The sequence below is a fragment of the Hypanus sabinus genome, chromosome 11, assembly GCF_030144855.1.
Source record: "Hypanus sabinus isolate sHypSab1 chromosome 11, sHypSab1.hap1, whole genome shotgun sequence".
Lineage (NCBI taxonomy): Eukaryota > Metazoa > Chordata > Chondrichthyes > Myliobatiformes > Dasyatidae > Hypanus > Hypanus sabinus.
Genome location: NC_082716.1, coordinates 60,671,468 through 60,689,496, shown reverse-complemented (window position 1 = coordinate 60,689,496; position 18,029 = coordinate 60,671,468). Strand labels below are relative to the sequence as shown.

The window sequence follows — 18,029 nt, the reverse complement described above, 5'->3', positions numbered from 1 at the left end:
GTCCTGCAGTATACAGCTTTGTTTTTTCAGTATCAACTATAAACCTAATTTGGTATCTTCTACAAATATCCCTATTTTTAAGTTGGCAACAGATACTGCTTTCTATCACTTTGGCACTTAGAATCTAACTTTTCACTTTATCTTGTATTCTCTTATATCTTTATTTTGGTGGACAACCTGATAAGATCCACAGATCTCTTTCCTACACATCTAGCTCTGCAGCATTGAAACTGGCTGGAGAATGGTTTAGTGCAGGGGTGGCCAACCTTTTACATTCCATGCGTCAATTTTTTCACGCACGAGTTCAGATGCGCCATACAATTCTTGTACCCCCATTCAATTCTTGTGAAAATATGTTAATATAGACAAATTTAGCATTTTTACATGATATATTGATTTAATATAAAAACAAGATAAATATTACTTACCTTAGTGAGATTTTTGAGTCTGTTTTGATTTCGCCAAGTTTTTTGTGTTTGGAGTTAAATTAGTTACTGAGAGCAGCAGAGAATTCTTCAAATTAGAATCAGTCAGTCGCAACCTTGTTTCGTTTTTAATCAATTTCATGGCTGAAAATGCTTGTTCACATCTGTATGTCATTCCAAAATGACAAATATAACTGGACAAATTTTCTTAGTTCAGGAAAATGTTCACAGGGTAATGATCGCCAGAAATTAATCATGTCAGAAGTGCTTGGGACTAAGGGAAGCTCATCAAATTTCATGTTCAATAATGAATTTGTTTTAAAGTCAATAGATTCCATTTGTATGTTACTTGGCATCTTATTGATTTTTTGTTCACTAAGTGAAAATAGGTTTATAAATGTAAGTATGCAGTCTTCTTCAGCAAAATCACGAAAATAACTTTCAAATGACTCTTGCAATAACCTGATCTTTTCAATATATTTTCTAAAATTGCCATTTTCTTAAGCACATTCATTCTGCTCTTTTAAGTGCGGAAACTGGCTCAAATCCTCATCTTCTAACTGAGAGGTGAACAGTGTTAACTTCATCTTGAATGCATTGATATCATTTACTAAGCTAGGAAACAATTTGTTCTTGCCCTGGAGTTTCAAATTTAGATCATTGAGATGGCTGGTAACATCAAGTAAAAATGCTAAATCAAATAGCCAATTGTTATCACATAAAAGGGCTTTTTCCTCAGGCAGCTCATTTTTCTCTTCCCGAAAATTATGAACAGTGCTTTTCAGTTTCCAAAATCTACTCAGAACCTATCCTGTAGAAAGCCAGTGCACCTCACAATGAGGGATGAGATCTCAATATTCCAAATCTAACATTTCACAATATTCTCTGATTTCCCATCTGTTTAATCCTCTTGCTCTAAGTTTAAATCTTATCTTTGATGGGAGTTCAGTGAAACCCTCTCTCGCTGCTCCCCATCTATAATTTCTTCGGCCCTTCAACTTTTCTCAGCTTCACCCCACCCCCTCTGGTTTTCTCCTATCATTTCACATTTCCCCCTCCCCTCTCTACTTTCAAATCTCTTACTATCTTTCCTTTCAGTTAGTCCTGACGAAGGGTCTCGGCCCGAAACGTCGACAGTGCTTCTCCCTATAAATGCTGCCTGGCCTGCTGTGTTCCACCAGCGTTTTGTGTGTGTTGCTCTAATTTTATTCACACATTTCACAACCAGTAACATAACATGCTGCAAATTTAAAGTTTTTCCACAGTGACTCTTGGTGTATAATGCAGTGATATTTTAGTAGAGGACAACCTAATAAGTTCTCAAACAAAGTTGTAGTCCCAACGGCTTTACCTGTCATGATGGCGCTCCGTCAGTACAATCACCGATGAGTTTACTAGAATCTAGTTGTAGATTTTCTAGACATGATTTTACTTTGTCAGATATGTCTGATCCTCTTGTTTTTCCATGAAGCGACTCAAGACCGTTAAGTTCTTCAAAGATGCTAAAATTATCATCAATTCCTCTTATAAAATGCTTAACTGGGCTACATCACATATGCCAGCAGATTCGTCCATAGCTAAGGATAAGAAAGTACAAGCATTGTCAAGGTATTTCAGTTGCTCAGGTACATCATGAGAGAGTTCTTTGGTGCATCTCGTAAATATTTGCTTCGACAGAGCAGTTTCATCAACTTTCCTTTTGATATTTTTATCACCAAGACATCTTGCAAGTATTTGGAGACAAGGCTTAATTCTTTCTCCATGTTTGTTCTCCAAAGATTTCTGTTTTTTGGCCAACGCTTCTGTCATCACCAAATTTTTACTATCACTTTCTGCTTTTCTTTTGCTCATTTTCTTTTGCACTGTGATGGGTAACTGAATGTAAAAACAAGGCTTAATTTTCAAAAAAGTACAAAACTGCAAATGTTCTCAAAGGACAAACAAAGCACAACTCTGTAGCGTATGAGTGTCAATTGTAAACTGACTGGCAAAAAGCTGTGACGCATCGCTGGTGCAGATGCCTGGTGCCTCAGAATCAAACAAGTATCAAACATGTATTGAACAGCTATGGAACGACTGCAGACCAAAAATCCTTCTTTCCTAGTGTGACTTATTGAACATTTTTTAAAGTTGAAAACAGATTAATGTGAAAGAAGATAACATTCGCCAAAAGATATGGACGAAATAATAAAATCGCTAAAAATAATTTCTAAGTTTTAGATTTATTTTCAGTAAAACCCATTTCTAGCTCTAAGCTACTTGAATTCCTGTTTCAGATTTTTTTTCTACAAATCAGTTTTTGCTTAATACTTTTTGCATGAGTAGGCTTACTGTTCTATTATCACTGGGGTGCAATGCACCACTTCTAAATCATCCAGCGTGCCATAGGTTGGCCATCCCTGGTTTAGAAGCTTGGCTTGTCGATTGGCTTCCTTCCTTTGTGCAGTAATGGGTCCCACTCTCAGATGATTATGAGGATATCCCTTACACATTTTAGATTATGTTTCCAGAGCAAAAGATTAATCCCTGAAAAGTTACTCCATAAAATATGAGAACTTCCATTAATGTAACATCTTTAATAGCGAAACATAATCTGAGAAATTTCTAAAAATGGTTATGATGAAATGAAGTTCAGATAATTATTTTTTGTATTTCATATAAAAACTATCTACGACGAAGGGTCTCGGCCCGAAAAGTCAACAGCACTTCTCCCTATAGATGTTGCCTAGCCTGCTGTGTTCTACCAGCATTTTGTGTGTGTTGTTGTTTGAATTTTCAGCATCTGCAGATTTCCTTGTGTTTGATCTATATACTAGTCCAGTTTTCCTTAATCTATTAGGTTGAAGTCCCATGTTCCTATTCCTGACCAGCTTCAATCCTGTGGAAGAGTACATTATTGTGCATAATCAGTAATAACATATAATCTTTGAAATAATAGTAGATTACGATTAACAATATTTATCATCACTATATCATGTATTGTTACTATTAAAGGTGCTGAAGGCACATGTTTAATCCATATATGCTAAGAACTTAACATAAGGAAATTGCTCCTTTCTTTGCTCTTTTCTTCATACATGCACTATTCTGTAAAGCTTGATATTACATAATAACTATTGTTGGATTTACCTCCTCATTTCAAATTAGTTGACTGGGAATATGAGCCGATGGACCATCTTCATTGTGCATTTTATATGAGTGGTACAAAGCCAAATAATTTAGATTTAACAATGTTGATTAACAACTCTAAATATGAAAGGGAAAAGAGCATGTTTAAAGCCTTAATTTGCCTTATAGTCAAAATGTAATACTTCATTATATGAAAATTCTATCCACAGTAAGATAAAATTCTTACTGACGACAATTTTACCAATAGGGTCAATAAGTACAAATTGGGATAGAGAAGAAATTTCACACTGATAATTGCTTAATCCAATGTTTTGTAACAAAATTCCATCAGTTTTGCTGGAGCTGGTAGCAACTCAGGAGTAAATCTCTCAGTTAATCCAACATGGTGGACAGGGTCCTTGTAGCCCACAAAGCATAACACGAAAGTAAACATTTCAGTACTTTGCATCTGACTTACTAATATGACTTGCTCCTTTCTTTCATCACATGGACTCACGAACCATTGTTCATCAAAACATACTGGAGTGTTGGGTCTGGCACCAGGTCTCATCAGCCTGCTTTGTAATGAATCAGTGAATAGTCTTACATTTCTTTTCTCCCCTAGTAAGCAAAAGTATTGGCTTCCATTCAGGCCTGCCTTACTGGTGTGACTAAAATTTATTGAGTGCCATTCCACAAGATCCAACAATGCATTTTGTTTGAATTCATTATTTTTATTTTCAATTTTAATTTTAGTCCGTTTGCTTTCACTGTTTTCTTTTGAATCTCCTTTCTTCAAGCAGTGCCACCAACCCTTTAGTATTCAACACGTGATCATTTTCTTGTATGAACCTGTGAATGTAATTACCATTGTGAATGGTAATGTCAAATTTGACAGTGTCACAGACTAGTCAGATCCTTTTCTTAAACATTTAGGAGAGTCAGAATCAGAATCAGGTTTAATAACATCAGCATATGTCATGAAATGCGTTAACTTTATGGCAACAATACATGATAATTAAATAAATATAGAGAAAAACTGAATAACAGTAAGTATATGTATGTCTAGTAAATAGTTATGTTAGAATAAGTAGTACAAAAATCAAAAATAATAAAGAAGTGAGTCATGGAGTCACTGTCCATTTAGAGATCAGATGGCAGAGGGAAAGAAGTCATTCCTGTAACAGAAATCACCAAATACCAACCATGCCTTATCCTCACATAGCTGCAGGGATTAGAATGTGTAAATTAGGTTCAGTTTTTTGAAACTTTGCAACTTGTATCCCATATCAGTTAATTATATTCAGGCTGGGGATAACCTGCAGCAGCCTGATTTTTATTGTTTGATGTTACAACAGACATTTATCACTAAGAGGCAGCAAAGTCTTGAAAATTTAAATGTTCCTACATAAATGACCAATAAGTGTGGGAAATAGCAATGACATACATCAGAAACTGCCTCCACGCCATTCTCAGCACACTCATTACAATATGTTCAATTCATATCAACATAGAATAATTTGCAAAATAATACTTATTAACTAATGCCATGGGGTCTGTCTTAACGTTGCTATTTATGTGGCCCAGAACTTCTGATTTTTATGGCAAAAATCCTATTCTTCCAGCGTGTACAGACTGTTTTACTAATTATCACACGCCAGTTTATTTTCCCTGCTATTTTTTAACCAAAGAAACATAAAGCCATTGGAGTCTCCATTATCTTGAGGGAATTTGCTGTGGATATAATTATGCCCAAAATTATTTAGGACTTACATTCTAAGTATTTCAGATAATGGCAATTTCCTAAATTTCTAGCCAATTGTGTAGATTAGGCATAAAATGCTTAAGGACAAGCAAACTTGGAAATGTTCCAAGTTTTAATATGTCATAAAATATGTTTAACATAACATGAGATGCGGTCCATAATGTAGCAAGGATTTTTACTTAAGTTTCTTTAAAATTTCAATAAAATAACTGCCTGTGGAAAATGTTATAAAATGTTATTAAAGTCATTATAGCAGGAAACACAGAAAATTATCAGGCAATCAAGCAAATTCACCATGGTTTGTGAAAGGGAAATTGTGTTTGACCAATTTTTTGGACTTCTATTTAGAAATGAATGGAAAACCAGTTGATATATTGCACTTAGATTTTCAGAAGGCACTTTGATAAGGTGTCGCATTAAAGTTATTGCAGAAAATGTGAGCTTGTGTTTTGGGAGGTAACTGAATGGGTAAATGATGGGAGCCAGGCATTCTAACAAGAAACAAAAGTAGGCAAAAATGTTTTTTCTCCCCTGGTTGGGAACATGTGGTGAGCAGAATATAAATTGTGAAGAAGACATAAGGAGGCTATAAGGATATATTAGCAGGTTAGCTAAGTGGGAAAAATAGGACAAACCGTGTATATTTAGCTAAGTATTATTATTCATTTTGGCAAGAACCAAAAAATATTATCTACATGATAAGACATTGGGATATGTATCAAGATTCCTTATGCATGATTTGCAAAAGGCTACAATGTAGGTTCTGTAAGTAATTAACAAAGTTAACAGAACATCACACTTTAATACTAGTGGAATTGTATTTATGCTTAAATTATGCAGGGACATTAATAAGACTAAATCTGAATTACTGTTTACATTAGTAACAATATATGTATATTGGAAGCAGTTCAGAAAGGTTTGTTAGAATGATAGGTTATCTTGGATCTTGAATGGGTAGGTTATCTTGTGAGAACAGGTTAGGCTTGTATTTGCAGGAGAGGTAGCTTGTTTAAATATATGAGTTTCTGAACAGGTTAGGCTTGTATTTGCAGGAGAGGTAGCTTGTTTAAATATATGAGTTTCTGAAGGATTTTGCAACTTGGAGAGGGTATTTCTTCTTGTGGGAGAATATAGAACTAAAGGTCTCTGTTTGAAAAAAAAGGTTCACTCATTTCAGGCAGGATGCGGCTAAAGTTTTTCTCTTAAAAATTATAGGGGTCTTTATTACTTTCTGTCATTTGACTTTGAATATTTTAAGGCGTATCATAATAGATTTCTGATAAGAAAATGGGTAGAAATTTACTAGAGGAATGTGGAAGTATGGAGTTGAGGTTCCAATCGGATAGGCAATGATTGTACAGAATGCCAGAGTACAAGAAACTATAGACCTGTGAGTCTTACTTCAGTGGTTGGTAAGTTGATGGAGAAGATCCTGGGAGACAGGATTTATGAATATTTGGAAAGGCATAATATGTTTAGGAATAGTCAGCATGACTTTGTCAAAGGCAGGTTGTGCCTTATGAGCCTGATTGAATGTTCTGAGGACGTGACTAAACACATTAATGAAGGAAGAGCAGTAGATGTAGTGTATATGGATTTCAGCAAGGCATTTGATAAGGTATCCCTATCAAGGCTTATTGAGAAAGTAAGAAGGCATGGAATCCAAGGGGACCTTGCTTTGTGAACAGAACTAGCTTGCCTGCAGAAGTTAAAGAGTGGTTGCAGTCGGGTCATATTCTGCATGGAGGTCGGTGACCAGTGGTGTGACTCAGGGATCTGTTCTGGGACCCATACTCTTCGTGATTTTTATAAATGACCTGGATGAGGAAGTGGAGGGATGGGTTAGTAAATTTGCTGATGACACAAAGGTTGGAAGTGTTGTGGATAGTGTGGAGGGCTGCCAGAAGTTACAGTGGGATATTAATAGGATGCAAAACTGGGCTGAGAAGTGGCAGATGGAGTTCAACACAGGTAAGTGTGAAGTGGTTAATTTTAGTAGGTCAAATATGATGGCAAAAAATGGTATTAATGGTAAGATCCTTGGCAGTGTGGAGGATCAGAGGGATCTTGGGGTTCGAGTCCATAGGACACTCAACCACAGAGTCAACCTGCACAGTAGCTTTAAGAAGGCATATGGAGCATTGACCTTCATCAATCATGGGATTGAGTTTTGGAGCCCAGAGGCAATGTTGCAGCTATATAGGACCCTGGTCAGACCCCACTTGGAGTACTGTGCTCAGTTTGGGTCGCCTCAGTACAGGAAGGATGTTGCCTGGATTGGGGAGCATGCCTTATGAGAATAAATTGAGTGAACTCGGCCTTTTCTCCTTGGAGGATAAGAGGTTACCTGATAGAGGTATATAAGATGATGAGAGGTATTGGTTGTGTGGGTAGTCAGAGGCTTTTTCGCAGGGCTGAAATGGCTAGCATAAGAGGGCACAGTTTTAAGGTGCTTGGAAGTAGGTACAGAGGAGATGTCAGGGGTAAGTTTTTTTTACGCAGAGAGTGGTGAGTGCATGGAATGGGCTCCCAGCGATGGTGGTAGAAGTGGATATGGTAGAGTCTTTTAAGAGACTCCTGGATAGGTACATGGAGCTTAGAAAAATAGAAGGCTATAGGTAAGCCTAGTAATTTCTAAGGTAGGGACATGTTCGGCACTGTTTTGTGGGCCGAAGGGCCTGTATTGTGCTGTAGGTTTTTTATGTTTCTATATTTCTTATTTGTAAGTTCATGTTCAAAGTTCAAAGTAAATTCATTAAGAAAGTACCTATATGTCACCATTTACAGCCCTGAGATTCATTTTCCTGTGGACATTCAGAGTAAATACAAGAAGCACAATAGAATCAATGAAAGACCACACCCCACAAGATGGACAAACAGCAAAATACAAACTGTACAAATAAAAAAGAAAGAAAGAAAGAATAAATAAGCAATAGATATTAAGAACATGAAATAAACAGTCCATAGGCTATAGGAACAGTTCAGTGATGGGGAAGGTAAAGTTGAATAAACTTATCTCCTTTGGTTCAAGAGACTGACGGTTGAGGAGTAATAATTGTTTCTGAACCTGGTGGTGTGGGTCTTGAGGCTCTTGTACCTTCTTTCTGATGGCAGCATCAAGAAGAGAGCATGGCCTGGATGATGAGAGTCCTTATAATGGATACTGCCATCCTGCAATTGTAGTCCGTATAGATGTGCTCAACGGTGGGGAGGGCTTTACCTGTGATGGACTAAGCTGTATCTACTACTTCTTGTAGACTTTTCTGTCAGTGGCAATGGTGTTTCCCTACCACCCGGGATGCAACCAGTCAGTATGCTCTCCACCACACGTCTACAGAAGCTTGTCAAAATTTTAGATGACATACCAAATCTTTGCAAACCTGTAAGGAAGTAGAAGCACTGCTGTGCTTTCTTCATAATTGCACTTATGTGGGAGGCCCAGCACAGGTCCTCTGACATGATAACACCAAGAAATTTAAGGTCACTAACCCTCTTCACATCTGACCCCTCGATGAGGACTACCTGATGCTCCTCCAGTTTCCTCCTCCTGAGGTCAATAATCAGCCAATAATTTGCTTTTGTTGACATTGAGTGAGAGGTTGTTGCTGTGGCAGCACCCAGCCGGAGTTTCAATCTCCATCCTATGTGCTGATTTGTCACAACTTTGATTCATCAAATTTAAACATGGCATTGGAGCTGCATTTTGCCTCAAAGTGATAAGCATACAGCAAGTAGAGCAGGGGCTAAGCACATTGCCTTGTGGTGCACCTGAGCTGATGGAGATTGTGGAGGAGGTATTTTTGCCAATTGGAAATAACAGGAGTCCGCAAGTGAGGAAATTGAGGATCCAGTTGCACAAGCAGGTATTGAAGCCGAGGTCTTGAAACTTATTGATTAGCTTTGTGGGCATGATAGAATTGAATGTTGAGCTGTTGTCGATGAAGGGCTTCCTGATGTATACATCTACAATGTCCAGTTGTTACAGGGTACGGTCAAGAGCCAATGAAATGGCATCTGCTGTTGACGTGTTGCTCCAGTAGGCAAATGGGAGAGGATCCAGGTCACTTCTCAGGCAGGAGTTGAGATGTTTCATCACCATCCTCTCAAAGCACTACATCACAGTGGAAGTAAGTGCTACTGGACGATAATCATTGAGGCAGGTTACCACATTCTCCTTAGGCACCGGTATAATTGAGGCATACTTGAAGTAGGGGACGGGTACCTCAGACTGCTGAAGTGAGATTTAAAGATGTTGGTCAACACTCCAACCAGATGATCAACACAAGTCTTTAGTACTCAGCCAGGTACCCCATGTGGGCTGGATGTTTCCATGGGTTCACTCGCCCGCGAAGGATGCTCTCGCATCAGCCTCAGACACTGAAATCACAGGGTCATCGGGGCTGTGGGAGTTTGTGAGAGTGCCTCCAAGTAAGCATAAAAGGCACTGAGCACATCTAGCGGCAAAGTCTTGTTGTCGCCAATATCACTTGGTTTCACTTTGTAAGAGGGGATAACATTCAAACCCTGTCATAGGTGTCAATCATCCTTCAGTGGTTCCAGTTTGGTCTGGAATGCCATTTCACATCTGAGGTGGCTTTCTGGAAATCGTACCTGGACCTCTTGTATTTTACTTCATCAGACCTGAATGCCACTGGTCTGGCCCTCAGCAGATCTCATGGTTCATCCAGGGCTCAGTGCTGGGTGGTGCGGCTGATCGGCTGAAAGGGCCTGTCCTGCACTGTGTCTCTAAATAAAATAAAATAAATTTCAAGAAAATGGAGTTGGGAGTCAGAACAATGTTTGAAGATGTTACAAGATTGCTCCTCACTTCTGGATAATGTAAATTGTGGTGAAGTGCACAGTTGCATTGTAGATAAAACTTAATGGGTGAAGTCCGGTAAAGGAATTTTTGGGATGAATAATATGGGGAGACAGTAAGTTAGAAATGGTATGATTTGGGTGAAAAGAGGCCATAGGCACATACTCTTAAAAGAAACAGCATAAGTTAACGTATTTCGAAAGCTTATGGGTGGTTTTGTTTTTAATATAAAGGCATAGATTATTAAATCCAAGAGATCAAAGCTTAATGAGTTATTAACGTAGAAACATAGAAAACCTACAGCACAATACAGGCCCTTTGTCCCACAGTGCTGTGCTGAATATGTACTTACTTTAGAAATTACCTAGCCCTCTATTTTTCTAAGCTCTATGTACCTATCAGGTGTCTCTTAGAAGACCCTATCGTATCTGCCTCCACCACCGTTGCCGGCAGCCCATTCCACGCACTCGCCACTCTCTGCATAAAAAACTTACCACTGACATCTCCTCTGTACCTACTTCCAAGCACCTTAAAACAGTGCCCTCTCATGCTAGCCGTTTCAGCCCTTGGAAAAAGCCTCTGACTATCCACATGATCAATGTCTCTCATCATCTTATACACCTCTATCAGGTCACCTCTCATCCTCTGTCGCTCCAAGGAGAAAAGGCCAAGTTCATTCAATCTATTCTCAAAAGGCATGCTCCCCAATCCAGGCAACATCCTTGTAAACCTCTGCACCCTTTCTATAGTTTCCACATCCTTCCTGTAGTGAGGTGACCAGAACTGAGCACAGTACTGTGCAAGTGGGGTGTGACCAGGGTTCTATACAGCTGTAACATTGCCTCTCGGCTCTTGAACTCAAGCCTACTGTTGATGAAGGCCAATACACCGCATGCTTTCTAAACCACACAGTTAACCTGAGCAGTAGATTTGGATGTCCTGTGGACTCAGACCCCAAGATCCCTCTGATCCTCCGCACTGCCAAGAGTCTTATACCAGCGAACTAAGGACTTTGTTAGATCGGGGCATTATGGACAGTTCTGGACATCATACATGTCAGGAAAGATATAACAAATATAGAAAGGGTAGAAGGGAAGTTTATTGAGATGTTACCAAAGAGGAGGAACTTCAGTTATAAGAAAAATCTAAAAAAAAAATTCTGTATTTGAGAAGGTTCGGATTTGACTTTACTGTGGCTTTTCAAATGATGCAACATTTTTTGCATGATAAACTTATCTCTGCTAAACGATCCAGTCTCCAAAGGCTATGGGTTTAAATTGCTTTGCAGAAGGAAAAAGAAGATAAGGAGATTTATTTTTCATTAGCTTTTAAGATTTGGGATACTCAGCCTAAAAAGGAAGTTGATTCAGTGAGTGATTTTAAGCGGGTTGACCAATTTCTTAAGAATAAGAAACTGGGCTTACAACAAAAAGAAAGGTATGAGAACAAATTTGGCTGCTATTTCAAAGAGCTAGCACAGCAAGATGGGCCAAATATCTTTCTTCTTTGTTGTAAGTGTCCACGATTCTCTGCGGTAGCACAATCTCAGTATCCTGAAACAAAATAAAAGTTCTCTGTTTAAGTTTAGACTCTATGGTTTCAATTAAAATCGTGTTCATGTTTAGAATAATTACTGGTGCTGATAATCATAACATTGATGCACCCACACATAGACAAACACAGACACAGCAACATGTGTATATGATTCTAATTCTAGTGCTGTGCTATGCAATCTGATATGTATTTATTCAATTGAGACTAAAGTTATTAATTTGCCTTGTCAATTATCTGATGTCAATAGAACATTATACCAGTACATCAAGGGTAATTTCCACATTTTCTGTGCACAACCTTTCTAAACAGACTGTATACACTTGAGGATCAACCTTACCCTTCAGCTAGTCTCTTTGGCCGTACATCCTATTGGACTCCATAAATCCATTCCACAATTCCTCTGTACACAATAGGTATGTATCAAATCAGTCACATTAATATACATTGTACCCATAATACCTTGATGTAAACACCATTAATCAGTAACACTCAAGCAATGTACATTGGTTACTTTACAGGAAGCATGTAACAACAGGCATCATTTCATATCCATCTATGATTTCCATAGATGCTGCCTGACCTGCTGAGTTCCTCCAGCATTTTGTGTGTGTTACTTTGGATTTCCAGCATCTGCAGACTTTCTGGTGATTATCATTTCATATCTATCTGCATAACCTGTGTCCTCCTGCCTTCTTTCTGTCTTAGAAACACACACATAAATTACACACAAAAAACATCTGTATTATTCCCCTTTTTCTGAATGCTTGTTACCTATCATTGTTCCTTAAGAAAATAAAGCAGTTGTTCATTCAATTGAAATAAGTTACAATTGAGAAAATAAGAATGTTATTCTAAAAGTAAAAGACACAGAGGTAATATCATAGCATCTAAGCAATTTTAATGTATTTCATAATTATTTTATGCCAATGATGAAATTATGTGTATTCATGATTAATTAACTACTTTGAGCAAATATAATCATTGTTAGCCAGTGTGACAACCTGTCACAATGGCAAACTTTATTGTTTATGAATTGTGCTGGAAGTCATGGAAAGTAAGTGATACAGATTTAGGGTAGTGTTTCAAGTGAAAAGTAAAGAATATATGCAAAGATAACATTTTGGAGAACACAAATCTATCAAGTAGAATCCTTGCATTAAGTTTAGAACCAAGCTTGTGGTTGATATTTCATGTTGTTAGCTTTGATTGAAATATGCCCTCTTGGGGCCACTTAGTTTCAGTGCTGATGAGATCATTAGTAGGTAAGACATACTGTATGTATAGGACTAGGCCATTTGGCTCTTTAGATCTGCTTTGCTAATGATCAAGGTCATGGTTATGCTCTATCACAGTGCCATTTTCTTGCATTTTTCTGCACTATGCCCATGACCCTCCCCCCCCCCCCACCCAAGAAACAAACTACAGTCAGTCTTGTTTGAATAAACTCAGCAACTAGAGCTATAACAGTCTCCTGGATTTCTGGATTGCAAAGATTCATTTCCATTGTTTATGAAAAAGTCAACTCCGACTTACTGTATGTTTTCCTTCAATTCAGTAATAACTTATTCTGAGACCGTGACCCCTAGTTTTATTTATTTTCTTATTGGGATACAGCGTAGAACAGGCCCTTCTGGCCCTTTGAGCCACGCCATCCAGCAACACCCAATTTAATCCTAACCTAATGATGGGACAGTTGACAATGACCAATTAACCTACCAACTGTCTTTGGACTGTGGAAGGAAACTGGAGCACCTAGAGGAAACCCGTATGAAAATGTGGAGAACATGTAGCGGTGGGAATTGAACCTGGGTCGCTTGTATTGTAAATTGTTGTGCTAACCTCTTCACTACCATGCCAGGTTTGGACTCCTTAGCCAAGGGAAATATTCTTCCTGCATTAACAGTTTTACCCTGTAAGAATTTAGTAAATATCAATGAGATCACTTCTTACTCTTCTAAATTCTGGAGCAAACAACGTCTTTAGAGAATACTCAGTATCTTTTCAAATAGTAAAGAGGCCATCACATGCACCATTTTCTTGAATTTTCACTGCAATTCCTCTATGGAAATGTACCTTTTTTTTAGGTAAGGAAACCAAAATTGTACACAATATACTGGGTGACGTCTCAGCAATGTTCTATATTATTGTAGTAAGAACTCTTTGCTCCTTTACTTAAATCCTCTCTCACAAAAAGCCAGCATACCATGTACCTTCCTAGCTGCTTTTTCCCATTTCATATTCCATCTGGCATGTTCTTGTCCACTCAGTCAGCTTGTCTATATCATCTTATTTAATAAAAGATCTATGTGATCCATCTTAAAATTAACATTAGTTACAGGGCAATCAGTCATTTATTGAATTTAACACCTTTACTCACAGTCTGATCATAGTGAGTTCACAACGTGCAATGTGCGTAAGTACAAGTTTCTGCTTTACGTAAGCATGATTCTGGCAAAGGCTGAATTATAGCTTATTGTAACTAAAGCAAAAAAACTGTCAAACCAAAGGAAAGTTGAAACAGATCATCCAAATTAAAGTATCAGCCTTGCTTTGTTCCCTAAGGAAATCAAATTGTACAATGTCTCCCGAAGAACCAAAGCATTTCTAGTTTCTGTTATTCTCATCACATAAATATTGATCTCAGAAGGAATGGAGGGGGAGTATAAAAATGACACTGCATACTGCACAGTGAAGTACTGGATAGATTGATTTAATGGATGGGATTTACTGTAAGTGAATTTTAATGTGACATTAATGAATAAATAGTTGAAGAGTTGAAAATACAGGTGGAGGTATAACATGTGGCTATATTGCTTAGGTGAGAATATTTAAGATTCTCATTTTTTAGACATCCTAAGTGTTGAGTCATCAAGCTCACCAGTTCCTTGTGTATTTTTGCATTGGCTGGATCTTGTCTCCGGGACTCCTATTGTTCAACAAAACTGAAATTTTGAAAATGCATGGAAAAACTATTTCACAATCGTATATTTTCCTCTTTGGCAGGCCACCACATCTATTTGCTGTGCTAGAATTCCACCATCTCTCTTGTGTGTGTCTTTTCTTTCCTCAATTGATGATAAACTTCATTATCTCATTCTGTTTGCATCTAATTGTGACCTAATTGAACATCTGAAATTTTTACATTAAAGTGGGTTGCTGTTCCCCCTGCTCCACAGCAGTAGTAAAAAGCTCCAACCTGCTGCAGAGTGCATTCTAGATTTCACATTTCAACAATTCTCTGGTTCATTTGTTATTTCAGCTTTATGCAGACATTGCATCACATATAGCCACATTGAAGTCTGTTTATTCATGTGAAATGTTTCAGACCAATATCTTATGAGCAGGATCAAAAAGTATTGAATTGCAAAAGAGCAATTCAGACTGCAAGGTGATAGCATTTGTTCAGTCAGTAAGAGAATATGAATGTAATAGAATCTCCATTTTCCACAATAGAGGTTTTTCTTGAAATAGATCCTGATCATATCATATGCCAAGTTTAATTTACCTCTAAAACTTTGGAAATTACCATGGTAACAAAGAAAATGTGTATATAGGTATTTTAAGGCATGATTTTTATTGCTCGCTAGCCAACATCGTATGTTTGTGTGTCCCATAGTGCAATGGCAAGCTACTCCTCCACCTGTGCTACCACTAGTCCGACTCAAGGAATGAATATGGCCAACAGTATTGCCAACCTTCGCCTCAAAGCCAAAGAGTACAGCTTACAAAGAAATCAAGTGCCCACCGTGAACTGAGTACTCCTCATGGACTATAGCAACCATGGGTCCATATATTCTCTGCAAGCAGACATCATCAGAAACAGGTCTTAATGAAGGGAAAAGAATGAAAAACTACATACATCAACATAATCCCAGTGCAACAGGCTAATTAAATACACCGACGCACACAAATACTTGACCTGTATAGAGCCAGAATTGCTGACACGTTTCATCCCTGTGGATTTTTAAGTAAAAGCAAGAGTAAGTATATATTCCAGTTTTGTCAAATAAATGTTTTCCAACCCAGAATTAATATACTGGGGCACAATTTTTCAAACTTTGGCTAGACCAATTACAAGATTTTTTTTTTGGTATACGTTTAAAGGGACTTTTATTGGGTCTCCAACTGAGTGTTGTATTAAAGTTATATTGCATTGTTTCTATACAGATTTTACATTTTGTATCCATGACAAGGTTATTGTTAGCAATGCATTTTTTCTATAGAGAAGCTTGGTAAGGCTATTTTTTGTTGACCAAACATTTTCTTTCAAGATAAGGCAAATCTGATTTCCTGTTCTCTCCATGTCTGTAACAATCTTGACCAATTCTGAAAGGGAAAATGGTTCTTTTGTACACAATAAACAAGCACTCAAAGACATGGGATTATATCTGACTAGAAATACATCAATAAATTATTATGAAAATATTGCTGTTGACAAATGGGTCTTTTTCAAAATTACTTTGCTAAATATTTTGTTCCAATGATGCACTACGCACATAAGTCATAGAGGCAAGGATTAATAGGCACTAGTGTCTATTAGGTAGATTCACGCATATTCTGGACTAAAGCTGTTAACTGTTTAGTAGCTGGTTTGCTAAATTTCAGCTGTGAAAATGAGAGAATTTGTTAACAAAAATGAGCAGGACCCTTCCATCACATAATTCAACCTGCCCAAGGCACTTTCCTCAATATCCTACACCACTTCAGACCTAACTTTTCCACTTTTAAATATGCCAATAGCCACTATAAATGTTATCTGGAAACTGTAAATTTATATCTCAAGGATATATATCCATATAGAAAATAGAACAGTATTTAGGAGTTGTTAACAAATTATTGACAATATTTGAATATTATGATACTCTCCTAAGGAAGATAGAAAAACTAAAACACCGCTGGTTTCACTCCTGTCCACAGAATTAAAAATAGGCCTCTAAGTTCACCATCAGTAACGACTCTATTCATTTCCCTTTTGAACACAACAGTTGAATCTAGCTTCACTATCCCTCTCCACCCCCATCCCCCCGGGCAGTGCATTCCTGACTCCAACCCATTCACTGTGTAAAAATATTTTTCATTATGATATTTCCATTAATGTCCATGGCAAATTATTATCATTCAGCAAAGGTTGAGATAAATTGATCCATTTATAGCAAAGAAACACAACACAGGGTTCATCCTCTCTGCTAATTTATGTTTTCCATCCCAATCATCCAATCCAACCAATAAAAATCTCTTTCTAGTTTGTGATTTTTTTTCCAAATTTCACTTTGATTTCTATGGCATTCACTTTAATTATTTCCTGCATCTTAACCAACGTCTAGACGACAAAGATTTTAGATTGCCTTTGTTGTAAGGCTGAAAGGTAATGAGTAGCAAGTGGTCTCAGGGAAGAAAGGAAGAGGTTAGGTCATGGTGAAGGAATGACCTGAGGATACTGGTCTGGGGAATACATGTTCCTGATAATAGTAATGCATATGTGGAGGGGCTTCTGAAGTCATTTCAGTTGATTAGGGTAGATTTTCAGGGACATTGCTCTAATATACAAATAGCATATTAGTAGAAGTGCAGACACCACGCAATGCAACTCAAACAGCTCTTAGACTTTCTCTAGGTGTTTGATTTCGAAATGAATTTGATTCAGGTGCACTGGAATTTTAAAAAGTGTAAAGCCATCCTCTCTCCGAATTACCTTATCTCACCCAACCCACTGTTTAAGGCAAACTCTGTTTAACTGTTAAAGCAAGAGCAGAAAATGAGCCATCTTAAAAATCAGTTTAGCTGCGATAAAAAAAGGAACATTTTCAACTCCTTGGCCTTTTACAAAGGTCCCTCAATAACATTAGAAGAATTAGAAATTGTTGGAAATGAACATTGGCCCTTCAGTTTTAATCTTACCTGGGTCAGGGTTTAATGCTGACGCTTATCGTCCTTGTACATTGACTTACGACTTTTAGAATTTGTAGCTCCTGCCATTTACGCATATGCTCATTATAGTTCCATCCTGGTGAAAAGGTGGCTTTAGAATGAACTTCTTCCAAAGCTTTGGTCCTATCCCCATTCACAGAAGTACCATTCAGCCATCACCCTTGTGTCTTGGCTGAAAAAAAAATAACATTTTTAAAATCTGTTTTAACTCTCTGTTTCCATGCTCTTCTCTGTCTCTGTGACTTCTTCCATCCTCTGCATCTGCATCTGCATCTCCAGTTCTGGCATCTTGCACATAATTACCCCATCTGAAGCCATGCCTATACTCTGGAATTGCCTTCCTAATTGTTTCTACCTCCCTTGCCTTTCTTCCTTAAAGACAGCCCTTTAAGGATTATGTATTTGACTAGGTTGTTACTTATCTATCTTA

General features: G+C 37.7%; 1 protein-coding gene across 1 annotated transcript in view; it reads left to right on the top strand.

Annotated features, from left to right (window-relative positions):
• prrx1b (paired related homeobox 1b) overlaps nt 1–16,068 on the top strand; it is a 32,576-nt gene extending 16,508 nt beyond the window's left edge. Inside the window, exon 5 of the mRNA XM_059983614.1 lies at nt 15,288–16,068. Coding sequence (XP_059839597.1) covers nt 15,288–15,426 — 139 coding nt within the window. The 3' untranslated portion in view covers nt 15,427–16,068. The remainder of the gene's footprint in view (nt 1–15,287) is intronic.
• The last annotated feature ends 1,961 nt before the right edge of the window (nt 16,069–18,029 follow it).